Source organism: Zeus faber (genome assembly GCF_960531495.2).
Source record: "Zeus faber genome assembly, chromosome: 9".
Taxonomy (NCBI): domain Eukaryota; kingdom Metazoa; phylum Chordata; class Actinopteri; order Zeiformes; family Zeidae; genus Zeus; species Zeus faber.
The window spans coordinates 22,289,173-22,316,370 of record NC_137197.1 but is presented as its reverse complement, the minus strand read 5'-3'; the positions used below and the strand labels follow the sequence as shown (position 1 = coordinate 22,316,370).

Here is a 27,198-nt window from a genome sequence, read left to right as displayed (position 1 = left end):
CTTTGTACGTTTACTGTGCAGAGAGCCAAGCCTTATTATAGTGTCAAGACACATTCTGGCTGTCTGTGCCAAAACTGTGTACTGAGTTGGGGGAAAAAAAGAATATTTGAAGCAGGTTCAGCTGCTTGGAATAGTTTCTAGAGAGACTTGAAACGAAAAACTTTTTTCTGAATTGACAGCAATTGTAACTTCAATGTTTGACAAATCCATTCGGTACCCAACTCGGTTTTTCGTTTTTTTTTGTATTGTTGGAGGGTGACCAATACAAACCTCCTTCTGTGTTGGTTGAAATTGTTTGTCTGAAACCTTCGCCGACATCTTGGCCAGATCTCCCAGATAAAAGACATCCTGGATCTTAAAGACACTCCTACCTGGTTCAATAAAGGTTATCTATCTATCTATCTATCTATCTATCTATCTATCTATCTATCTATCTATCTATCTATCTATCTTTCTATCTATCTATCGATCTATCTATAAATATATCTATATCTATCCCCTAACCCTATATATATATATGTATGTTCAAGAGATTATTTGTCACATACATATCCATACGGTCACACATATATGTATATATATATATATATATGTATGCAAATATCGATATATATTGTGTATATATATATATTGTATATATGTATATATATGTGTGTGTTTTTATATATATATGTGTGTGTGTGTGTGTATATATATTATAAATGTGTGTGTATATACAGTATATGTATGTATGTGTATATCTATATATATAAAATATCTACCCGTCTAGTCCATCTAGCATAGAGGAAGACCACTAGGAGAACATGGATTCCTGCTCCAGAGCCTGTCTATACATAGTTATCTTGCTCCTCTTCGTTTCTGTTGAGCTCTTCCTCATGCAGCCCAGGGTGCACATTAGAGAAAAGCCCAGCTAAATAGATTGTGTGCGCTCGACTTGCCCACAGCGGATGACACTTTCCCCCGAAACCCTATGAGCATTAGCGATCCGCTTGGATTAGACAGCCAGATAAAATTCACTCCCAATGTTCCGAAATGCATGTCCGCAACAACCACTGAACCACGAAATGCTCCCCAAGTAGGCTCTGCGGTGTCAGCCAGCATCTATCATTTTAAAGAGTTTCTGCCGCCGCGCAGGCGTGATGGAGAAGAAACTCTGCTTATGCAAGTGAGATCCACCGGGGTAAAGGACACCCGTTTGTTTATCCCCACCCTTTGGCTGCTGCTCTGCATCGCCTCGCTCCTCACTGGAGCTGCTCATCAGGCGCCTCAAAACACCGGCGACTATTTCTCGTTCGACACAATCCGACTGTGACCTTGGTCCAGATATTAGACGTTTGAAGAGCTGAGGCTAGAGCGCTCGTGAAGACAGGGAAATAAATCAGTCATCAGGAGCCTGCAGGCCGCTCCACCAGTGACACTGCATCGCTTCACTATTTTCAGGTCCACAGAATGAGCCATAGAAAGCTTTTTCCCATAAGTGAATTAGCATCGAGCCACAACTTCTTCCTTTTTTTCTCCCCCCTCCGATTGAAATGACTCAATCGTTGGACTCATTTTGAACAATGAATACATTTGTCTTGAAGAGCCAATTACAATCCCACAATTGCTTCCCAGTGACTGGGTTGTGAGTTGAAAATTGAATGGCCATTGTCTTTGCAATGAACAGACGTATGGGTGTGATTCCATTGTTAAAAAAAAAAAAAAGGGAGAATATCATGACTGCACAGAATAGATTAGCAGCCGCCGCATCGACTCCAGCTTACTGCACACGTTGGATTAACATGAGCACACACATTCTACACACACAACACACACATTCTGTTACTTTGCAATTACCGACCGAATATTGGTTCCATTTGCAGTTTTTATTTATTTATTTTTTTAATTGAATTAAAAAAAACAAAAAACGTGTGGGAGATTGAATTTTGTGCTGAACAGGTTCACACCGCTCTCCGTCGGCAGACTCCCACTCTTTCCATAGAATGATCTGTTCTTTAATACATTAAAGGCGTTGTTCTTCACAGATACATCTCACGGTGCAGCTCTGGCACAGCCTCGCGGTCGCATGCGATCCTCAGAGCTGAGACGAGGATGGGCTGTGGGCACCGGCTTTTGTTCCGGTTGGAACCATGAAATACTCTCTCTCTCGCTCTTTCTCTCTCTCTCCCCTTCTCTCCCCCCCTCTCGCTCTCTCGCTCTACCACACACTTTAGAAGGTCAAAGCGCGCCCCCTAGTGTTCCGCTCAGAGAAGTACACCCGTCTGTCATCACCGACGGACGGAGGGGGAATTAACGTCTCGGTCCCTGGTCTCATTCACATTAAATCAGGCGGGGCCGTACGTTGTTATAATATCAATATGACGACAAAAGACTAGAGATCATCTATGATTCTGATTTGGGATTTTGGTTCATCATCGTCATCATCATCGTGACACTGTCGTTCACTGTCTTTAAGGAGCGTTGCAGTAAAGTGATGCAAGCTCCTGCACTTCATGCACTGTTGTGATCGATGCCTCCACCGGCCACGTCGTTTTCTCAAATATCTCTTGTGTGACCACATCCCAGGAAAGCAATACCCCCAAAATACTGTCAAATTATCGATGGAGGTACAGGTCAAAGAATACTAAAATAAATTGATTCTGTCAATACCTCCCTGCCCCGAATGAGGCTCTGCTTAAAACAAAATCATCCTTCTCAGGGTCTTGAATATTTAAACGTCCCGTCACGGGGGAAGTGCATCGCTGTATGGCTGCTTACCTTCCAGCGCTGCTGACAGCTTCTCCACCTCTCTGATAAGCCACTGTGGGGGAAAAAAACAAACATCAAAAAACACCTGTGAGCCCCGGATACAATCACTGCCACCGTCATAATCATAATCACTCTTATAATTATCGCCGTCTGTATCCGTAGGAGTTCAGAAGGGGCGGCTCGGTGTGCTACAATCATTCCAGTCGGTGTGTGTGTGTGTGTGTGTGTGTGTGTGTGTGTGCGCGTGCGTGTGTGCGCCTGAGCGAGCGCACACACCGTTGCGTGTGTGGCAGAATTTGGGCGCGGGTCTGAGACGGTCGCTGCCGGCAACAGGCAGAGGAGGCGTAAGAGGCTTATGAAGGAGGGCGGGGCGGCGCCCCGTCGCCGGCTGGCGTGGCTCCGGTGTGTTTGTCACCGGTTGGACTCTTTCAAGGAGCTCTGAGCCACCGGCGTGCGGGGGCGAGATAAACGTCCAACTTTAATGACAATTGCTTTGGCTCGAACGCGGGGGAAAGGGTGAAAGGAGGGCGTGTGTGTGTGTGTGTGTGTGTGTGCGTGTGTGTAAGGAGGGTGGGCGTCCATTTTGCATTTTGCCACGTTTTTTAAAATCATTAAATTTCACAAATCGGGTCACGAATCGGGATGGAGACAAAGAAATCCTGTTTCCGGGGCAGGTTGAGGTGCTGGCTCCTGGTTTAAACATCCGCCCACGCGCCACAGGACGACTTCCAAAAAAACAAAACCCAGGGGGGAATAAACCCCCCCCCCCCAAAAAACAAGCCGACTGGAGGTTCCCACACTTGATGAAGCAAGATTATAACAGTTAAAGTACAAGACTTGATCCCGTGCCTGGAGGTGGAAAAAAAACAACTTTTTTCTTTCACTGTTCAACTTGAGCCCAGCACAGACAGGATTAGTCATTCAGCTGGCTCGCCCTCTCCCTCTCTCTCTCTCTCTCCCTCTCTGTCTCTCCCCCCTTTCTCTCTCCCTCTCTCTGTCACCCCCCCTCTTTCTCTCTCTCTCTCTCTCTCTCTTTCCCCCTCTCCCTCCTTCCCCCATTCCAGGACAACACCCCGACACACCCCAGGAGGACAAACAGTATCAACCTGTATGTGAGACAGGATCAACCCTCCCTCTGTAGCTCGCTGCACTCCCATGTATAACAACAATCCCAAACCTACAAACACGTGCCTGTGTGTGTGTGTGTGTGTGTGTGTGTGTGTGTGCTCGTACGTGTGCCTACATGTGTGTACGTGTGCGTACATGTGTGTATGTGTGTGTGTACGTGTGCGTACATGTGTATACGCGTCTGTTTGCGCGTACGTGTGCGCGTACGTGTGTGTGTACGTATGCGTACGTGTGTGCGTACGTGTGTGCGTACGTACATGTGTGCGTACATACATGTGTGCGTACGTGTGTGCGCGTACGTGTGTGCATACGTGTGTGTGGTTACATGTGTGTGTACGTGTGTGCGTACATGTGTGCGTACGTGTGCTGCGTATGTGTGTGCGTACGTATGTGTGTGTGTGCGTACGTGTGTGCGTATCTCCCACGCGCAGAACTTCCCTTTTATCTGTTTACGCTGTGTCAACTCAATGGCGATAACCTCCTTCGCGCGCCTCCTTCTTGCCCATCTAATTGGCTCGCCGGAGAGCGGCGGCCTCATCCCTCCTCAAATCCCGTCTGAGGTTGCCAACGGGCCTTTGATCAAGGCGCTGCCGGCTTGAACGGCTTCTTAGCCGCACGCCGCGCTCCTCTTGAAGCGCTGACGTTCTGTCGTGACCAAAACATTTTGGCGGAACAGCTTGTTTCGATAGATCCTTAAACTCTGGTACTGATTTTTTTTTTTCCTCTCCTTCCCTTTTTTGGTTCATGCAGAATTTTTTTTTTTTTTTCCAAATTAAGTGTCCCTCTCCGGCTTCTCTCCAGTCGGTGGATTTTCCCTAACAAGTTTTATTGGCGGCTCTTCAGACCATCAAAAGGAATATATATATATATTTTTTTTTAAATGATGCTGAAACATCTGGTGACTGGAGCGTGGATGAGCGGGACGCGTCGCTGACGGAGGCGGCGCGGCGGTGCCGGAGGCAGTCGGGCGGAGGGGGCTGGTGCTTACCTGTGGGCGTGAAGGTGAACGACGGGACTGGTGGTGCGAGCGGAGACGACCAAGGGAGAGAAAAAAAACAACACAACGTTAGTCACAGCCAAGGCCTTGGTTCCAGACCTTCTCCATATCAAGGACCCTTCATTTGGATCACGTTAGGCCCCGGAGCCCATTTGATCAGACTCCGGGACCCCAATATGAGAAGTTTTTTATTGTACGATATGATTTGGTGTTTATACTTTAGTTTGAGAGATGAAAAAAAGAATAAATGGACGTTATTGTACATTCTAACGTCTTGTGAATCAAACGGTAGTGAATTTAACTATTAATCATTTTGCTGGGGCCCCCACGTTGCGAAACCCTGTCGGTCTACAACAAGACGTCGACCTGAACGCGTTTCTCTTTTTTCAGCGTGGCGTGTCGATGTTAATCTTTAACGGAACACGACACTAAAAGAACACAAACAAAAGGGGAAACTCATTTTTTCCCCCTTAAAAAAAAAAAAAAATACTAATAACTGTTGCACTGGATGGTCTCCCTCCACTCCAGCTGGTGTCACACGCTGCTTGCTGCCCTCTGCTCTTTGATCCCCCACGTCGGGCCCCGGGCCCCTGGCGGGAAGGTGGGTTTGTGTCCGGCTGCTGGTTCTAATTCAGTCCCAGGCCCCCGGGGAGGAGGTGGCTCACCGGGGGAGAACAACCTCAGCACCCACATAGATCCATTACAGGTCAATGAGGGACACTGAGGCATGGAGGGAGGCTCCTCCAACAAGCATTCAAAACGCTTATTGTGTTTCCCTTTGACTATCTTTAGTCCACCACAGTGTGTGTCTGGAGAGAGAGCGAGAGAGAGCGAGTGAGAGCGAGAGAAAGCGAGAGAGAGAGCGAGAGAGAATAGACTGTTCTACTTAAGGATTAATGGTTTCTCAAATATTTTTTGTGCATAAATGTTATGAAAGTGCCAACAGCCACATCCAAAATATCAATGTTGAGGTATTAGGGCTACGGGAACGAAACTCAAATAGAATTTGAAAAATAAATAATAATAATAAATAAAAAAATAAAATAAAAAAAATCAATATTCGAATACTAAAATGGCCATTCGAGTTATTGATTTTTTTTTTTATAAATAAATAATTGAACATAAATGTTTTTGGCTAACGTTAGTGAGTCAACTCACGCGTGATGAGCAATAAAGTTCAGTATAAGTTCGTCCAGTTTGTTGCACGGTGAACGCGCATTCGAGAGAAATAGTGCGTTAACGGTGCCAAGTCAGCGTCCCTCCTCCGGCCTTTCACCGCGTACAAGGAGGAGTGCGTCTGGGACGGGAAATAAACAGGTGGAGGTTCCCAACCACCGGCTCGCAGACCGTGAGGGGGGGGGCATTTGCCACCGGAGCGTGAGAACAACCCCCCTCGGTACTAAATTTGAACATATTTGAATATAAAAAAAAAAATAAAGCCTACAAATTCAAATGGGATCACAGAGGAATATCTGCAGCGGCCAAGAGTATTGTAATATTTGATTTTGCCAACATGCCCCGCCCTATTTGAAGGTTTTACAGTCGTGCCTGCCAAAACGTGTTGTTTCTACAATGTTTGCTGTCTGCCTCGTAACAAACTGCACTTGACTAAGCAACCCACATAGCTGAGTTAAAATCCCTGTACTGTATATGAACAAACCCGCTCCAACGAATGTCCTGTAAAGGGCCCCAATCACCTCATTACGCCCGGATCCGTCCCCTGGAAGCTCACAGGGGTTTTAAGAGATTTGAGCGCTTGGCCGCTTTTTATCTGCCTGATTGGTGCCTTTGAAGGGGAGGTGGAGTGACGCTCGGTATGCCGCGTCCTCCAAGAGATGCCAGTGAGATTGAAATTAATAAATCAGATTAGCGCCCTGACATCAAACTGTCGCGGGCGCTCAGTCACAGCCAGGACGACGCTTCCGACCCGCGCTTAAAATCACATGCTGCCCCTTCTATTTTAGCCGGGGTGCTCGGGTTCTCGGCATCGTCTGCCGAGCCGGACTTTCCCGAGCGAATACCTTTTTTTTTTTTTTTTAAAAGCCCATTGAATTAATATTCGATCATTTAAACAGTATAGTTTTGCAGGGGCCCATTTTGGCAGCCTCAGATCAATGATGAGGGAAATACCATTTAATGATTTTTTCATTTTCTTTCAAGCGGGAAACGCGCACGCGCACGCATGCACGCACACACACACGCACACGCGCGCACACACACACACACACACACACACACACACACACACACACACACACACACACACACACACACACACACACGCACACACACACACACACACACACCCTATTCGCTGCTGCCTTCCAATTCCAGCTACGACAGCTCGGGTACAGACTGTTGCTTCATGTGGTTGCAATTATACTCTTCTCTTCTTCTCAAAACATTCTTAGTTACCGGCTCCAGCGGAGACCGTGGCCCCTTGCGGTTTTCGGGAGCGGGAGGAGGTGGCGAGGGAGCGACATATTTGTCTGCCGGGCCCAAGATGAGCTCTCGTGAGTTTATCCGAGGAAGCATCGACCTACGGAGTCGCACAGGGCGAGCGGACGCTCCTGCCGCGGGGGCCACAGCAGAATGATCGTTCTCAAAAATACCAAAAGAGGTTTTCGCGGTGTGGCCGCTGGTGCTTGTAAGTGATCTGAGTTTAACGAATCCGTATTGTTTTTTACGTTTTCGCATTCCAGTTGACCATTTTCCCATTAAAAAAAAAAAAAAAAAAAAAGCCGTTGCATGTCAGGGCGTTATCTCTTCCCAGGCCAACGTTAACATCCACAAGCAAAACCGCCAAATCACACACCGGCCGCCACGCCACACCCTGGAATCCACTATTTATGAGATTTGTAAATTGAGCTTTCTTTTGAAATGTAATCCAAGCGTTGCAAAGAACATGAAAGGTTACCTCAACCGTACAGGAAACAAAAAAACACTTTCGGCCGTGACACATGACGGCTACGTGGAGGACAGCCGCAAAGACTTCCGTGGATTAATGCCGAGCTGAGACGAGCCGTTCCGGTGACTCATGATCGCTGCTGTCAGCGCTGGGAGTCAGGGAATCGGCGTTTGGGGCTGAGCGGGCGCATCGCATCCGACGGCGGCGGATCCCTGAGCCGAGCCGCCCTGTTGTACGTGTGGATCTCCGACGGGAAAACCTGAGCCCCGGAGGCGGGGGGGGGGGTTGGTGGTGGGGGTGGCGGTGCAGGTAGGGCGGTGCAGGCAGCAGCTGCGTCGCCCAAGGCCACGCGTTAAAACCCAGCCCACACATAAATGTGACTCCCAAAGAAAGCCTAATAGCTCTCTTTATACTTTAAACTGTTGTGGGCAGAGGTTGGGCACGGCGTGAGCCCCTGTCACTTCGACTTAAGTCAGGTAAAGAAAAAAAAGCCCACCGCGGTAAAGACAGCCCACCGCGGTAAAGACAGCCCACCGCGGTAAAGACAGCTCGTTCATCGGTGGCCGCTCTTAAGGAGGGAGTTGGAAGTCGCGGCGCAAACACTGAGCGGGGAGGATTCTCCGGCCTTGCAAAAAGCAAACGGCCTGGGCTCCCCAGCCAAAAGAGCATGACTCAACGCTTGCGAACGCCTGCTCATCCCAATCCGCCCGCCCTGATGCAAGAGGTGCTGCCGGCACCGTGGAAATCTCACCATCACCCTGATTAAGGAGGCTGTCGTAAAAAAAAAAAAAAAAAAAAAAAAAAAGGGCTCTCGAAACGCACCCCGGCGCTGTCAGACAAGAACGACTTTAAGGGATTTTTTTTGGGGGGGGGGCTTTGGAACGCACTTCAGTGAAAACACTCCTCAGACTAAACCTCAGCGAACGGGAGTGACGACAACACAAAGAATGAGGGATAAAAGACGCCTCCGCGCGGCAATTGCCGTGGGAGTTAAATCACATCCGCCAGGGCTCCGCTTGAGAGGGCGCTTGCTTTGAATACACCCAGGTGCCAATTCACAAAGGGGATTCACGCAGAAAAAGTAACGCAACGCGGCAGATGCCGTCTCCCCGTAACGGAAGTGCAGGATTCATTATTTTCAACTAAAGTATTTGTAAAACATCCTTTTTTTTTTAATTTAACTAAGTCCCACACCAACGGAGAGCAACGGGGAGACGTGCAGGTTTTTTTTGGACCGGGACAGAAGGGGACAGTCCAGTAACTCGGTTGTGTTTGATAATGTTGTTTCATACATGTAGGGAACAAATGAAAATAAATAGACGTAAAATAAAAACACAGGCACGGGAGTTCGGAACCGGCGCGCACACGCGGCGCAGCGCTGCCTGGAGGAGAAATAAAAAACAAAACAAAAAAAAAAATAACTCCGCTCCAATACTCTGAGGTTTACGGTTTTAAATTTTTCACACAAGTAAGAAACCAAAGAAATAAAGTCAATCTAAATCTTTCTCGTTGAGAGCATATTATATATTTCTATATTATAATCACAATATTTGCATGGAGGGCGGGGAAGTGAGATCCGATCACAAGTGGTTACTTGACAGCTCTGAGCCTCCGCTACCAAGCCCATTATGGGTGAATACTCCCGTCGGTCGCCCCTGACCAGGGCACCGGCAGGAAGGTCCCCGGGCGCTGCACTGCGGCTGCCCACTGCGGCTGCCCACTGCGACTGCCCACTGCTCCTACTGTCGGTTTCATGGATTCGTAATAAGCGATAAATAAACCAAATCAATAAATAATTGAATGAAACAAACAACAAAAAAATGTCTGCGGTGCCACTGATACCCACCCCCCCACCATGCACAAGTTCTTTACTTTGCCCCAGGAACGAGCGCGATCGGACGCAAAACAAGGACAAATTGCACCCAGCAGCAAAACACTACGGCCGTTTTTGCACTGGCATATCATTAGCTCAATATTTTTGGTGAATTGGACGCCAAGACGGCGCGGAGAGCGGGGGCGGTTTCGGGAATTCGTCCCCTGAAGACCTGAATTTGCATGTGAGGAAAACTAATGTGCAATCAGGCTCCGGGGCCCTTGAGGGTGCATGACAACAGAGATCACATGTCCGAATACTTTTCTCACCTGCAAAATACGAACGCTCCGAATACTTCTCCAATGGGAAATGGGAGAACTGTGAGCGCCATCGGAAGGGACCATGTACCTTTGCGTATGCCTGCGTAGCTGCTGGAGAGCCCGCTCCTTTTCTTGCGGTGTCGGTAGAGCCAGATGCTGAAGACCATGAGGATGATCCAGCAGGCGGCTCCTATGCCTGCGATGAAGGCGGGCTGCTTGACCACATCGGAGATCTGCTGCGACAGAGGATTCTCCTGGTCCGCCACCGACTCCGTCATGCGACCCGACGCGTCTGTGGAAGAAGGAGAACAATCCCAATTGACCACCTCTGCGTTCGACCCACCCTAACTAATTGTGCAGCCGTGGGGGAAGCCGCAACGTGGTGCCCGGGATGGAGGCAACTGGGAGTGTGATCGGACAAAAGGGCGAGGTGTGGAGGCGAAAGAGTGATGGAAGATATCGGAAGGTTTTATGCGAGCAGGTTGAGTGGAGAGGTTGAATAGCACCCATGAAGTAGGTGGGAATAAATAAGAGTTGGGAAATGGGAAAAGCGAGAGGAAAGACACAACAGTGAAATTCTTGAAATTTCATATAAAGCGGGAAAGCCAGAAAGAGGAAAATTATTGGTAAAATAAATAGAGCGAGGAGAGTACGTGAATAGGAACTTTTTTCCTTCCTCCTTTTTCTGACACACAAAAGAGCCCTTTCATCCCAGCAGGTGAGTCTGGAGCTGGCTTGTGGAGATGGAGCCGATTTCCTCCATTATTCACAAAGGCAAACCTTGGCTTGTCTCGACAGTTCCAGACCGTCGCTGAAGAACCGGGACGGTGAACTGCGCAGAAGCGGTGCAAAGGCGGTTGCATAATCATATTAATAAACCCAGTGAGATCACCCTCAAACAAGAGACGCCACAATAATAAGCCAACTGCGGCGCATCTGCGCGCGCGCCGGCAGGGTGCGGCTGTCTCGAAGCTGTTTGCTGCGAAACGCACAAAGGCGACCTCCGCCAGCGCCGCTCACAACAACCGCCGCACCGCCTGTTCCTCGCCCGCCTGTGCTGTTCTTGTGTCGATTGCTCTCTTGCTGGTGATATATATATATATATATTTTAAATTTCATGTTAAAATTTTCCTCAACAAGGAGACAGGCTTCCGAAAATTCCATTTCCCCTCCACCCTTCTCTCCTTCTCGCCCGTCTCTCCTTTCCCCATTTACACTCTCCCTGCGTGTATTTCATGGCTGTATCTCGGGGAGCTCGGGCAGTGCCAATGCGACCGGGCAGCCCCGCGGCGGCCGCAGAGGTATCCGGGCCGGTGCCGCGCACACAGGCTCAGCGTGACAAATGCATTCGGGTCGGAGAGCTGGTCCCCCCCCCCCCCCCGAGGCGCATTGTTCCACTCCAGTGTCGGAACACGGCGACAATCGCCACAGGAAGTGGCGGAGCGAGAGGAATCGCATCAGTCACAGACTGTGCCTCTTCACGCCCGTCCCAGCCAAACCCAATCACACAGTTAAAACTAGGGAGAACTCTCCCTCTCTTTCCGTCTGTATATTTCTCTCCGGCTCAAATCGAAAATTAAAGCGTCTTGTATTCCTCCTCTCTGGTGGGCGGCCTTAGCGCTTCTGGGAATAAAACCTGTCAAAATATCACAACTGTCGGCGGAGACCAAAAGAGCAAAAAATAAATAAAAAATAAAAACTGGGAAAAAAATAACTCCTGGCACTTTCTTCCAACGGCATAGTGTTTCAGTCTATAGCCTTCTACGTTTCTAAGCAATGGAAATGTGCCATGTCTGAGCCCAGGGCACGGGGTTTATGGGCTTTGTTGTTTCAAGCTCGGCTGAGGCAGAAAACATTGCATACCCGACTGGAGAACAGAGCGGAGCAGGGCGCGGCTCCGCCACACACAAACTGAATGGGAGCGTTTTGATCACAGCGCCAGCCAGGTGAGGGCCGCGTCAGGCTGCAAGGCACGGCGCGGCAAAAAAAACCTTTCAGACGAACGGCCTCAGAGGTCCCCCGTCGCTCTTGCGTGCAGGTGGAAATTTGGGCGTAATTGAACCGTAATCCATTAATTCCGGTGATTTTTCCGTGACAAGTCACGCGCCCCGCGCGCGTACATCGACGAAGGAATCCACAGCACAACTTTTAAACATTTTGAGCATTCTATTTACATAACCTGTCACCGCCGTATTACTTTTTGAACGTGACCATTCCACAATTCATTTGGACCAAATATTGCTATAATAAGAGACTGGTGATCCAAAACATGGTGTGTTGTCCAGTGTGAAAGCAAACCAAAAAAGCTGGAAGCTAAGTCTTCATTGAAGTAAGAAATTAATTTGTGCAACATGGTCATTTTATGATACCCCGACATTTTTTCTAGATTTGAGAGAAAGCGATAAATGTAACTCGGTCTCGAGAGCAGGATAAAGACGTATCTGTTCCCCACAAAGGTGCTGGGGAAAAAAAAAAGCTAGCGCGGACGTTGCATTGAGGTGAGGAACCTTAAAGTTTGGAAGTTACAACGCCGCGTTCCCTCACCGAGCTGGAAGAAGGTGACGTCGCTCTTCACTCCCGGGCCGGCGCCGGTGCCGGCAGCCACCTCCACGCTGTAGCGGATCCCCGGGACCAGGCTGGGAATCAGAACCGAGAAGGTCGAGCCATTCACCGTGCGGTTGATGTGGTACCTGCTCTCGTTCCCCAGACACCAGATCTGGCAACACAGGGAGAAATGACCCCAAAGGTTGGTGAGTAGCAATCTTTTTTTTTTTTTTTTTTTTTTGCCTACAAGGACAAAGAAAAACATTTGAATATTTAAAAAATACATATATTGCCATACACACAGTGTTTAGAGATAAGGGATTTTCGTGAAACCCGGCCGTGGCGGTGTTTCCAAGCGTGTTTGATGAGTTTTTATGATCGGTTGCCACATCCCACTTAACTGCTCCTGCCGTGTTTTTGTTACAGGTTCTGGGCAGTTTCAGTAGGAAAACATCTAAAATCAGAGCCAAAGGCGTTTGCAGCGTTCTCTACACGGAGTCGGTATTAACCGAGGTAGCCATAACATGTCTGAGCGCGGCCTTAAACCCAGGGAAAACAAATGGGTATCAGTAATCAGCCCCGTAACCCAATTACACGGGGGTGAGGGGGGGCCGAGCGCCGTCACTCCCAGGAAGGGGAGAACTCTCCCGGTGCGACGGCAACCCCGGGTCACAAAGAGCGCCATACATTCACCGCAGCATGCGGTCGCTGGATCCCCACATCCTGAGCCGCCAGAGCTCTGTTTTCTTAACTGCCCCCCAACCGCCTCCCCCCAACCACCTTCACCCAACACCTCCCGCTAGTTAAAGACTCTGCAGACACACTCCCTGTGTGTGTGTGTGTGTGTGTGTGTGTGTGTGTGTGTGTGTGTGTGTGTGTATGTGTGTGTGTGTGTGGATACAGGTATGTGCTGTGCAATTATACGTATCGCAGTGAATGCATGTTTATCTGTTTTTTATGTGTGTGTGTGTGTTAGCGTGGTCGTGTATCTATCTACAGCGTATATTTTTATGTGCGTATCCACGCTTGCACGGAACAGGTTCTGCGGCCGCATGAGCTGCTGCGGGAGGAAGAGCCACTGGGGAACCTGCACGGTAATGAGCGAGGAGCGCACTTGAGTTGGACTTAACAACCATGAAATTACTCTAAACCCTATCGCCAGGAAACATTTACCTGGAAAATGAACAGTGGCTTTAACTTTAAAAAACGAACTGTTCCCCCATCCCCCCCCCCCCCCCTCCGCCACAAACCTATATTCCCTATGACCAAAAAAAAAAAAAAAGAAAAAAAAAAAAGGTATTTCCAATTATAATTTCAGGCGCCCCACAGCATAATGTATGAGGAAGGGGCCGGGCCCACAGCGCGGTCGCTACACAAAGAGCAGACGCCGGGAGGAAAACAGGAGAAGGGAGTCAGGTGAGAGGGTTTAAAAAAATAAAGAAGTGAACAAATAGGTCGAACAACACGTGGGAGCAGCGTCGCGGCCTGAAGAGATAATAGGATTGATTGTAAGTGCTTATCAGTCAGTCAGTGTTTATCACTTGTATAAATACTGGATTTTGGGATTTTTCTTTGTGATTTTTTTTTTAGCTTTGCTTTATTTTTTTTGGATCATGGTATTTGTATTATTATTTACTATTGATGATCATTTTCATACGATGCATATATGCTATTCATGATCCACAAAAACATATGCAGCTATATTATCTGTATTAATTAATAACAGCTTCAACTGAAATACAAAAAAAACCCCCCAAAAAAACAAACAAAAAAAAAAAAAAAGCCTACTGTATCCTCTGGCTAAACCAGATGTGTAAGTCAATCTTTTCCACCAGATGGCAATGTTTTACAATACTTTGCACCCGGCACCCCCTCGCTCCCCTTATCGTCTTCCCCTTCGGAGCCTCCGTCAGCACACGGAGGCTGGGAGCGGCGAGCCCACAAAGGTGTGTCTCGCCTCCAAATTCATCATCCCGCTGCGCCGCGGACGCGTCGACCGTTACGGCTCCGCCGCCGCCTACCGACCGCGCCCGCGTGCGCTCCGCCCTCCGTGCGAGGTCTCTCTCTCTCTCTCTCTCACCTTGTATTCCTGAACCACCCCGTTCTGCTCCTCCTCTGGGGGGGGTTGCCAGGAGACCACGATGTCCGTCCGATTGTCCCTGCTCTCCGTCACCGTAATGTCGCGGGGCGGTGCGCTGGGGGCTGAAGGGGTTGCGAGAAAAGAGGTTAAAAAAAGCCAAAAAAAAGAGTTATTATTATTATTATCTATTTATTTTTTTTACGGCATGCAGTCTGGTCTCATTCGGATTCGCTGTCAGAATTGCTCTTTTTTATCTCTGCGTGAAACCGAGGCTGAGGCGAGAACAAAGCAGCTGTAATCAGAAACATAATCAACGTCAGAGCCGCTTTGGGCAAAGAAAACAAAACTAACCGGGTTGGGTGCCGTCGTGTTTCCCAGGGTAAACAAAGGTAAACCGCTGTTTACCGAAACGGAGCGGGAGTTATGGCGGTTGTTGCGCCCGGTCTTGTGCGGATCATACCACGCTGCGTCCTCCAGTAATTACGGTGAATTAATTGCGAGCGCAACAAAAGCGCCTTAATCACACTTTGACTGGGCGTAATGAAAGCGGGAGCTTCTCCCTGCTCGCGGGAGAGCACGCCCGGCGCTCGGAGGCCAGGAAAAACAATCAATAGAAACTCAAAAACACAGGAATACGGCGGGAGCAAGCCATCCCCTCAACGCCTTCCCCCCGAAACGCGTCCGCAGATCAAAACAGAACAATATCCAGTCGCATTCTCTCAAATTCCACGTGGCTATTTACTGCGGATCATAATGGGGACTTGCGTCGCGTTCCAACCTCGTAAGTCTGGCACAACCCCACCCGAAGAGAAAAATTAGCGCGGCGCTCGGCGGATGTCTGTGCGTGGGTTTCTCATCTGGTCCGGGGCTTTTCATGCAGCCCCCTTTTTCAAAGCACCGAAAACCTCCACCCGCGCAGGCTTCAGCGCACCTCGTTCTAGCGCAACATAGCGCCGCCCCGGCCGCCGCCTGCCGGGAGCAGCTGCCGCCGGGAGCAGCTGCCGCCGGGCATTTCAAGCGGCGCAAACACGTAAACGACCCACCCACCTTCCTCCAGCGTCCTGACGACTTTGACGTCGCTGTCCGTCCCCTGGAACTCGTTGAAGAAGGGGTGGACCTTGAATTCGTAGGTGACGCCTTTGCGGAGCTGCGGCACCACGGCAATGTCGTCCCCGGGGGTCCGCACCTCGAACACGGCCCAGTCGCTCCGCTGAAGGCCCTCCGGCGAGGGGCGGTACATCACCTTGTAACCCTGGATGTACTGGGACTGCTGCTCCACCTGGCGGTCGGCAGAAAGAGGCACCGCGTCAGCCTGGCCGGGTCCCTTCGCGGCGGGTGAGTGATGCCCCCGGAGCCTTTCGGAACAAAGCGTGGAGCGACAGCTCCGACCGCCGGACGGGCCGGACCGGGTCCCGGGTGAGACGCGGGGTGCTAACTTAACACACCACTCATCTATTTATCCGTTCACATCTCTCCGTGTAGTTCTCTCTATCCGTCTGCCTGTTCAGAGCAGCAGCTATTTGCTCAAACCGCAGCATGAGGTCATCGGCCAGAGGTTCCTCCGAGTCTGGAGCTGGTTAAGTAGGACCAGGGCTCCGACAACACACTGCCTCATCCCGTCTCCTGACTGGCTGCTGCAGGCGGGAGCACGGGGGCCGGGAATACGCGATAATACGGGATGTCGGAAAAGTTCATAAAATAAATGAAAGCTATGGTGAGTAACGAGAGTTTTTTTTTTTTTTCTTTTGGTTTTCCCTAATAATTGTTATCATTGCAGCGAGGTCCCGGAAAAGCCGAGGCGGAGGAACCGGCGCGCTCGCACAGCTACCGCCGATGAGAGCGGAGGGGGAAAGCTCGGCATGAAGTCGGAATGATTTTCATTATCCCGCTCTCGTCGACTCAGGTGGTCTTCATTAGGGGGGAAAATGTGCAACTTATCCAACAGAACACAAAGGGAAATTTTGAAGCGGAGCGCTGCACCAAAAAGAAGCCTTTTCACACCGGAAAAAAAATCGAGAAACCGTAAACACAAACATGGCCCTTTTGTTGCTAAAAAAAAAAAAAAAAAAAAAAAGGTATTCCGTTTTCAGGAACATTCCAGTGAGGAAGGGTAACCGGGCAGCGGCGTTTTAAATCATTCCTGGCATGTCAGTATCCTTTTTACATTTCCCAGGTCCCATTCATCACTCACCATGGCACATTGTTACACCTGGGAATGCGAGCGTGGCCCTATGTCAAAGAAAAAAAAAACCCCCACAAGGCTAAGGAATTGGCCCTTTTTTGGAGCCTCTGCTGATAATCACTTGTGGCGAGGTGTGTAGTTCTACGGCAACACGCTGCGAGCCCCCTTCAACTGGAGGAGGAACACCTTCCTTTAGGATCCCCCATCGGGAAAATGTCAAAAATCGCCGCTGACGCCCGTCGTCACTACATCCCCAGTTATCTCACTCGATAATCTTGTTTGCAACCCTCCTCCCTCCCTCCGCAGCACCGTACATCTGCAAGCCATCTCAGCTCGGGGAGCATGATTTGGCCGCCTCTTCCTCCTCGCGAGTGTTATTTTAACAAGCATTGAGTGTTCTCAATCTGAGGGGGCACCGACTGGCACGGCCCCCTCCGCTGTGCTGATCTGCGCTACGGCAGGTCCGCATTCCAAGGCCGCGTGGGAGAGGATGACCTGCTGTGGGCAAAGCCGGTGTTAGCGGTTCTCTGGCCGACGTCCGGCCCCGGCCCAGGCCAGATGGACACTTAAAACACTTGGACTGCATTCGCAGCTCCTCTGCAGTGTCCTTCCTCCGTGGGGGGGGGGGCGCGGTGCCGGGGCATTATCGCATTAGCCGCGTTCGCGACGCCAAACAAATGGACCGCGGTGGACGCGGAGCGCTCCAAAATACCACCCGGGGGGCCCTTAGGGACGGGGGTGGCGCGGATAATGCAAAACTGCAAGGTGTGAACGCAAGGTCACTGACGACGGGAAGCTGGATCGCTCACCGTCCACTGAACCCTGACGGAGGACGAGGACAAGATGGTGGGGTTGTGCAGGTGGATGACCACTTCCCCGAGCTCCCTCTGGATCTGACGGTGGTCCACACCCTGGCTGGTGGGAGGGATGTCTGTCGACACACACACACACACACACACACACACACACACACACACACACACACACACACACACACACACACACACACACACACACAACATCAATTCACAAGCTTTCCTGACAGAGTGGAGGGCTGCACGATGTTGGAACAAAAACTCACATTGCAATGATTTTGTTTTCTGCGATATAATTTGCGATATGAAAAAACACAGATATTTGGAAATAATTAATCATTCCAGGATGATTGGGGTCATTTTGTAGGGGAGTGCATCTGCATAGAAAATTAAAATAATATCTTTTGATTTATTCTTGGTACATTTAGGCTCTAATCAGTCAACTCAACTGTGACAGGACAGTTTCTTTTTGCCTTCATTTAAATATTACTCTTTCTTATAAAGGATGATCAACAAAAACAATTACAAACCAAACCCAATTGAAATACATAACCTACATAAATAATGTTAAATACAAAAAAAACAACCAAAAACGATTTGGTGAAGCTGAGCCAAACTTTTGAGCTGCGGTCAGCCCTGTTCCGGGATGTAAAGCGGAGTGTGCGCCCACCCCGATACCGTTTGCGTCGCTGCCATCTGCACGCGAGATCGATGTAAACAAACATGGGGGAACGCGGCGCGTCTGGAAATTACCATTGGATGGATTATTGCAATTTGCCCGGCGGCAACGGCGCAGCGCATAAGCGACGACATAAGGCGAGCCCGTCGGGAGTAAATAACGTTATATCAGACAGACTTCTTTTGTAGATTGGTCGCGGAAAACGAGAACCGTGCAAGGTTTTCCTTTTGTATCGAGCAGCATAAAGGAGTTGTCGCGCGACGTTGCTTGAGCTGATTTGCCTCATTGCACATCACACGCCCGCGATGTGGCTGCTGCGCATGCACGCGCCGCAATGACGATGCTGAAACGATCACGCAGCCGTAACGGAGTGTCAGTGATTATACGCAGCAGGCCAATTCAACTGGCGGCCGCTTGAGCAACAAACGGAAGGAAAGAGAAAAAAAATGACAGAGGTCGGACCATAGATTCAAATGTAAACAGGACTAAAATGTCCTCCAATAAACAGAGGCAGTTTTCCCCCGGACCGAGTGGGAAAAACATACTGATCATTTGTCAAAGTTACAAAATGTTTCTTGTTGCCAGTCAGATTAATGTGGGAATTAATTACTTACTGACATTACCCGATGGTTATGTCAGTAAGTAATGCAAAAATAAAGAAAATAACAAAAACAATGGCAACAATGAAATCCAGAAATAAAGTTTTTAAGATCAACATTTTCAAGAAGCCATACAACGAATGTTCATTCCAAAGTTGAGTTTCAGGCTGCGGTCTCCAATCCCTTCGCTGATCGCTTCCACCCCGTATGGAGGACACCGACCCGGTGTGGCGTCACATATGAACGGATACCCTCCTCCTTCCGCGGTGCACATTGTGCGATGGATACCAGCGGCGGTTTGGCCGCTACCTTGTGTTTTGACGGCGTCGGTGATGGGGCTGGGGTCACTCAGGCCGTAGGCGTTGGCCGCCCGCACCAGGAAGAGGTAGACGGCGCTGGGCCGCAGGTTCCTCAGGACGAACGACTCGGTCTTCACGTGCTCGGCCAGAGTCTGCCAGCTGCTGCCTGACGCATGGCTGCCAGAGAGAAACACACACAGGTCATAGGATGCTCCGGTAGATCAGCATAGATCAGGCCGACAGTTCAGCACAGACTGGGTAAAGTCAAGGGTAGAAGAGAGGATTTGCTGCGTTTCATATTCCTCCATTAAAATATGGACTTGTGTATGGTGTATGAATATTAGTATTAAATGTGTTATTAATGTACGAATATTGACTGATCAATGTTATTGGTGTTATTATTATCATCATCATCATCATCATCGTCATCATCATCATCAATTGTATTATTAATTATTATTATTATTATTATTATTATTATTATTATTATTATTATTATTATTGTTATTATTAATAGTAGTAGTGGTATTGTATGTATTACATTATTCCATCCATTTTTTAAAGATGAAAACTGATTTGATTCTTTCACATACAAGTACTGTTGCAAATTTTATGCTGGTTTACCTTTTCATTTTAATACATAAATTCAAATATATGGATTTGAATACATACATTTTAGTCGGTATCTGGTTGGCCATGAGTTTAACAAGTCTACATCTTGTGTAATTTAGGGTAAATCCTACTAATCCTACTAATGCTATTACATTCATATCATACTTGACAATCTTAAGTGTCAATTAACATGACTTCAAGATAAGACTGTTAATCCCCGGGTGGAAATTCAGGTGTAACAGAAGCGGAGAGAAAAAAAGGATGAAAAAAAAAAAAAGAAATAAAATATATGTAAATACTGTCTACAGTATTCCCTTGTAGGCTGGATATGTGTAGGTGGCAGTACACCAAAGTCTGTTTGCCTCGAGGCTCAAGTTTCATTTTGGGTTTACTTTGGCCTCCACAAAAAGGCGCAGCATGCTTTGTGTGAGTTGACGGGTTATACCTGAAGGCCTCTACGATGTAGGAGGTGGGCGTGGCGCCGGTGTTCAGGTCTGGCTTCCACGAGAGGGTGACGGAGGTCCGGGTGACATCCGTGACCTCGGGTTTGGACGGAGCGCTGGGGATCAGGTTCGGGTCGGTGGGTCTGAGCGGCTGCACTGGGACTCCGAATTCTAAAAATAGGGGAAAGAGAGGGCGAGAAAGTGATGAGGATTTGGTGGACGGTGATACAAACTCATAGTGGAACAAAAACATGGAATCTCCTGTTGCCAGTTTTTCCACAATCAAAGAGGTTTACTGCAAATGCATACATTTGCTGTAAAATATGACAGCTATCCTTATACAATTTAAAAACAAATCTCGAAATATCTAAGCAGGATGATCAAATAATGAAAGAATTCTGTGGATATCCCTTCACCTTTTTTTTTATAAAACTAGGTTATTTTTGTTTTTTTTTAATATAATTGTAATCAATTCTTAATTTATATATATAATAATAAATATAATAAAAACATATAATAATACAAATATATGAAATACATTTTTAATTATATATTTGTAATATATAATGAAAAATGTATTTCTTATATTTTTATGTATTTTTCTTCATAGTGTCTTTAATTATAATAAAAAATAAATGCAAGAAAACATTTACTCTTGATTGTTTAGTCTTTATACAATATAAGTCAAAAAATATAACTAAGTATGAATTTAAATGCATTGATTATATCACTATGCAGCCTCCCTGGTCTCACCTTGGACCTCCAGGAAGGCCTTCCACGAGGCCTCGCCGCTGGGAGTGGAGGCCGTGCATGTGTACATGCCAGTGTCACCGAGCTGGAAGGAAAGAAGGGAGGAGATCATGGTTAGAGTTTCTTTTTAAATGCAACGAACGGCGGGGGTGTGAAATGCATTCCACAAATGGCAGCATTTATTTTCCCCTCTCGGTCTACTTCCTCCTGGTTCCCAAACATCCCGGTTCTGCTTATTGGTATTCAAGCACAGCCTGTCGCGGGCAGCCGTCAGTGCCTGGTAATCTGGCCATCATCCCTCTCTCTCGGAGCAGAAAACGTGGGGGAAAGCAGCTGCAAAGGCCAAGTGGCAGAGCATTTCCAGTCAAATGGAAAAGATTTTCACAGGATCTGAGTCTAATTGGAGACCTTTCGTCTCCACGAGGAAGAGCCTCCATTCGACAGATGCTGTGACAGTTTGTGGTGGAAAATAAGCGTTGACTAATATATTCAAGCAAAATTAAAGGGGAACAGATATTGATCAGGAGAGTGTTATACAGCTGGGATTTTACCAGGTCCAAAACACATATGGAAGATGTGAAATGTTTTTTGTTCAAAAGCAGCTATTAGGGCTTTTTTTACGGACAAGGAAATTTGAATAACATTGTGCAAATAATAGCTAAACAAGATACCAATTTGCTTTATATAAGTTAAGAATAAGGAAGTTAAGTTAAGAATAAGAAGTGGAAAAAAGTCTGTATAGAAAAAACTAGGGAACAAAAAATAGATGAAATGAAATAAAAATGTTTGCACAATTATAAAGAGTATAGACAGTCAAAAAAGAGTGAATTTTTTTCAAGCCAAAGAAATTGATTGAAATAGATATCATAGAAATCGATTTCAAAACCCAATATACACCGATCAGCCACAACATTAAAACCACCACTAATAACCGCTAATATTGTGTAGCTCCCCATCGTGCCGCCAAAACATCTCTGGCCCGTGGAGGCATGGACTCCACAAGACCTCTGAAGGTGTCCTGTGGTATCTGGCACCAAGACGTTAGCAGCAGATCCTTTAAGTCCTGGAAGTTGAGGTGGGGCCCCCATGGATCAGGCTTGTTGTTCCAGCACATCCCACAGATGCTCCAAAGAATCGGACCCTGACCCCACCCATCCACATGATGTAGAAGAAAACGTGATTCATCATCAGACCAGGCCTCCTTCTTCCATTGCTCCATGGTCCAGTTCTGATGCTCACATGTCCATTGTAGGTGCTTTCAGTGGTGGACAGGGGTCGACATGGACACTCTGACAGGTCTGCAGCTACACAGCCCCATACACAGCAAGCTGTGATGCACTGTGTGTTCTGACACCTTTCTATCAGAGCAGCCTTCACTTCCCCACGCGCAACAACGAGCCCATGGTCACTCATGACCCACGCTGTCGCCAGTTCGCCGGTTGTCCTTCCTTGGACCACTTTTGGTAGGTACTAACCACTGCATACCAGGAACACCCCACAAGACCTGGTGTTTTGGAGATGCTCTGACCCAGTCGTCTAGACATCACAATTTGATCCTTGTAAAAGTCGCTCAGATCCTTACGCTTGCCCATTTTTCCTGCTTCCAACACATCAACTTCAAGAACTGACTGTTCACTTGCTGCCTAATATATCCCACCCCTTGACAGGTGCCACTGGAACAAGATTGATTAATGTTATTCACTTCACCTGTCACTGGTTTTAATGTTGTAGCAGATCGCTTTATATATAAGCTCTATAAATAGATATAGAAGTATAATGGACCAATACCTAGGTCCATTATACTTAATATACTGTCAGGTAAAAAGAGTGACAGCTCCATTAATGTAAAGGGTCCCGCCGGCGTCTCATTGTTGGTCTGAACACCCCCCCCCGTCACCGCCCGACGCACAAGCCTCCGTCACATCACCCCAAAACTGACGCAACCTCTGACCCCGTGACGCCTCCATCTGGAAAAAAGCGTCAGCACCCCCTACCTTCCCCTCCCCGGGATTTGTGTTGGGGCGCCGCACAGCTTGCAGTCTCACGGTAACACACCCCCACACACACACACACACACACACACACACACACACACCCACACCCACACACACACACACACACACACACACACACACAAACACACACACACACACACACACACACACACACTGGATCTAGGCACTAACTGACAGCTTCAGAGCGTTGGACTTCACAGACTGCACTTGAAGCCACAGACGGCTGAATGACAGCTCGCTGAGGGCTCGGCGCTGGCAGGGAACACATGCTTTATTTACCGAGCGGCGGGGAACGCCCGTCACGCCGTGCCACGCAACGTGGACGGGCTTTGAAGCCCGTTTCCACGAATCCAGAAATACAAAAATGCCGCCCGACGGAAAGTGAGAATGATTGAAAACCTCAACGTGCGGAATCTAAAAATATTTCTGAATGAGGAAAGAAAAGGAAAGAAAAAAGGGAGATATTTTCTCAATTTGGGAAATAGATTAAATCATAGTGTCATAATATGGGGCTGATGTATTAGCTCCAGCTCCTTCAAAACAAACCGCAGTGTTGTTGGAAGGAGGATCTCGTTCTATGTTGTATATTTTCCCTATTACCATTTTTTCGCCCCTTGCTATCCGTCACACATGGCTGCAGACACAATTGTTCATTGGTGTGGAGGTCTTCACAGGTCAGCCTGAAACCTACTGCAGCTCTAATTCTAATTATCAGACCCGTAAGGATCCAGAAATGAGCAAACCCCACTCGGATCCGTGTCTCTCCCCCCTCAGAGCGGATCAATTATAGGTGAAATTCCACGGCTCCAAATAGTCCGTTTGGATGAGAATTTCCCCCGCCTCGGTGCTCATCCTACCTTGGCGTAGCGGATCTGCAGCGCCCCGGTGTCCAGCTGCTTGACCCGGGAGTCGTGCGTGGACACCAGCACGCCGTACTTCCTCCACAGGATGGTGGGCGCCGGGTTCCCCGAGGCCAGGCAGCTCAGGACCACCGTGCCGTCCACCGCCACCGTCTGGTTGATGGGACCCTGGCGGACGACGGGCGGCGGGCGGTCCGACACCACTGGGGAACGAAGGGAAAGAGAGGATCGTTCCTTTAATGGATGGAAAGATGGCGGACATGATGGAGGGTCCACGGCGGTACAGCAGAGCTGGGGATTTGGGCGGGATCTCACGATATCAATACCAAAAGTCACGCTTCGATGAATATATTTATCAAATGGCTCATACAATTACAATACACTCAATACAATTCCATATCCATATATTGACGTTTTATATTGAGGATCGTGAATTTCAGTATTACCACCTGGCGCGTATTCCAAAAATATTTAATGGAAAAATATATATAATTATATTATATATATATATATATATAAATTATTAAATTAAAATAATTATTAATTCTATTGGATGCATAATTTCAGAACAACAATTTTCAACTCGATTCAGAAATTGAAAGAATAGATTTGAATAATATTGTAGTATCTTTTTTTTTTTTTAATCCCAGCCCGACAGCGTGGCGAAGACAGACAGGCCAGAAGGAAATTAGACAATAACATTTGGGTTGTCAGGTAAGACGAGGGCTGACAGAAGGGTATGTTAGCGTTTGGGAAAAGTGAAAAGGGTTGTGGGAGAACCAAACAAAATCCAATTTTAACAACTGGAAGCAATTTTCTAATCATTCAGCAGCAGGAGTTGACCTTCGCCGAATAAAAGCAGCGTAATTAAAATGAAACGGGCTCGGATCCTTCAGCCTTTCTCCTGCAGCTCCCTACCAGACGCCTGGCGCTACGCGGCTGAACACGCACGGCCAGAGTCTGAGCCAAACACCGCCGCCGCCACACCGCACCACCACCCATCGCCCTCTCCTCCGTCTCCGTTCCCAGTCATAAAACACAGAACAAGCGGAGAAAAGGTTCAGAAAAAAAATCCACTGACAACGTTATGAGCATGAGGACGTTTCAACTTCTCCTCCCCCCTGCTCTTCCAGTCTGCGAATCCTGGGTGGAACCAGCAACACACGCACGCACGCACGCACGCACACACGCACACACACAGCAAACAAAGGGGGAGCGAGTTCGGCTATGTGCTCGTCTGCTGGAGAGAAGGGTTGATACCCAGAGAGAAATTAAATGCGCCACAGAGAGAGAGAGAGAGAGAGCGAGAGTGAGCGAGCGAGACAAAGGGATTGGGAGAGCATATGAGAGAGAGAGAGAGAGAGAGAGAGAGAGAGGGGGAGAGAGAGAGAGAGAGAGAGAGGGGGGATTTATTTACGTGCACCCCATCCCGTTTTCATTTTTATATTCCGTCTCCAGCGAGTGCGATCCGTCATGTTCCCGGTCCTCCTGGTTATGCGTCGCCTCTGATCATTGTTATTCATTGGCGTCTTGATGACCGCCGCTGCCAGAGCCGCTGATTTAAAAGCCGGCTCCGTTTGGCGTGGGGGCCGTCGTGCGATACCCCAACGCAGCTTAAAAGAAAAAAAAAAACACGACAATGTATGCACGGATCGCAAATGACCACGGTGCGGTATAAATTAGGCTTTTTTTTTTTTTTTTTGCCTTCACTCCGGAACGGGAAGATGGTGCAATTACTAAAACATTGTCAGCACGACCTGTAATTACCAGATCTGCCTGCAGAGAAGCGGTGGCGGCCTCGCTGCAGCCCGCTCGCTTTAATAACTGTTATTATTATCAGAGCAGCCGAATGCGAGAGAGGGAGGGAGAGAGAGAGAAAGAGAGAGAGAGAGAGAGAGTGGGAGCTCGAAATGCAGCTCGCGATGTGGCAAACGGAGGCAGGAAGGTAGGTGTGCCATGGACAACAGAACGGCCCCGGCCCCTGGTCGGCGACAGCATTGGCGGGAGGGGGGCCAGCGTGCGTCCGCCGAGCCGGCGTGGATTGGCTGGCGGGGTAATTAGAGGAGCCGGTCCAGACCTCACCATGCAACCACAGTTTTCCAACGGTAGACAGCGACAAAACCGGCCGTAGACACGGCGGAGGAGACACCAGCCAGTGTGAAGACCGAGGAGCCTAACCCCAAGCCAGGGTCTGGGTACACAGGCACCAGAGAGTCTCCAGCTCTGACAGGAACACGCCAGGCGGGCCAGACCAAACCTCACCGACCTCAATACGGATATTAATACGCTCCAGAGCTGAACCGCAGTAGATCAGATGTCCGGTATTACGGGCGGGAGCCAAGGATTTGCTGAAATCCCAATATTTATCCACTTTACTTTTCTTTCAACATTACTCGTACCCCCGGCTGACGGTCCCCGCCCCCCCGGAGCCGCGTTTTGCGGACGTGCACTTACCGTCGGTGACCTCCAGCAGAGCCTTGGTGATCACGCTGCCGGCGATGTTGAGCGCCTGGCAGCTGTAGTAGCCCACGTCGGAGCGCTCGGCGTCGGTGATGGTCAGGTCGCCCGTCTGGGACACGGAGAAGCGGCTGGATGGCTGAGGCGGCTGGGAGGAGAACAGCAGGTTCTGCAAGGGGGACACAGTGGGATCACAGGGTTTTTAGGGGAGGGCACGGTGGATTTTTATAAAAACGAAACGTCCGCCGATTAAAAGTGATTTGTGGATAAGTATTACAGTCCCTTATAACATTATAATTTCGCTTCAGGGCTGACCAAAGATTCAAAATAAGAATCTTGTGGTTTGCTGCTTTATAATCTTACTCTGCATTTAGTTCATTACATTAAACCAGATTTCTCCCATTCTGGCAGTTGACTATATTTTTGGACCATCTTTAAGAATACACTACGTCGTCCCCTACGACCTGAATCAATTTTCGATTTTTGGATCAATAAGCTCACTTCAAGGTTTGTTCAAGGTTTCAATTTGTAAAATTTTTTATTTTATCTTTTTAACATTCCCAGCATTTTCCCCATAGTGACATCTCATAAACCTCCAATGTCTGGTTCAATTTTCCAGATTTTTCGATTTGAATTTTAGGTACTCAGACCGTGTTAAACTCACATTTTTGGACCCGTTGAATGCAAAGATGTGAATTCTATTCATCTGTTTATATCTCTATATCTATTTTCTTCATCTTCTCACCACTGACGCGCTGCCCCACGACTGGTAAAAATGTCAATTATTTTCGTGAACATGAAAGATGTTCTTGCCTCATCGAGCCACTCCACATCAAGCCTTTTACAACGTCCCGGCGTAAGGCTTCTCGCGCCATCGCCAGACCAGCCACGTAGCTTTTCTTTTATGCAGTAAACGGACACTTCTCTTTCCTTACCTGGCTGCCCTCCC

The 27,198-nt window shown here is 48.2% G+C and overlaps 1 protein-coding gene across 2 annotated transcripts in view; it reads right to left on the bottom strand.

Annotated features, from left to right (window-relative positions):
* Window positions 1-27,198, bottom strand: part of robo1 (roundabout, axon guidance receptor, homolog 1) — a 224,862-nt gene that overhangs the window by 12,463 nt on the left and 185,201 nt on the right. For both annotated transcript variants that reach the window (XM_080007109.1, XM_080007108.1), the window contains 13 exons: window positions 27,185-27,198; window positions 26,247-26,418; window positions 23,790-23,995; window positions 20,921-21,002; window positions 20,170-20,338; window positions 19,123-19,289; window positions 17,530-17,651; window positions 15,586-15,817; window positions 14,539-14,660; window positions 12,459-12,630; window positions 10,003-10,206; window positions 4,865-4,891; window positions 2,758-2,800 (listed from right to left, as the gene is read on the bottom strand). The exon at window positions 27,185-27,198 is cut by the window's right edge. In XM_080007109.1, coding sequence (XP_079863235.1) covers window positions 2,758-2,800; window positions 4,865-4,891; window positions 10,003-10,206; window positions 12,459-12,630; window positions 14,539-14,660; window positions 15,586-15,817; window positions 17,530-17,651; window positions 19,123-19,289; window positions 20,170-20,338; window positions 20,921-21,002; window positions 23,790-23,995; window positions 26,247-26,418; window positions 27,185-27,198 — 1,732 coding nt within the window. The remainder of the gene's footprint in view (window positions 1-2,757; window positions 2,801-4,864; window positions 4,892-10,002; window positions 10,207-12,458; window positions 12,631-14,538; window positions 14,661-15,585; window positions 15,818-17,529; window positions 17,652-19,122; window positions 19,290-20,169; window positions 20,339-20,920; window positions 21,003-23,789; window positions 23,996-26,246; window positions 26,419-27,184) is intronic.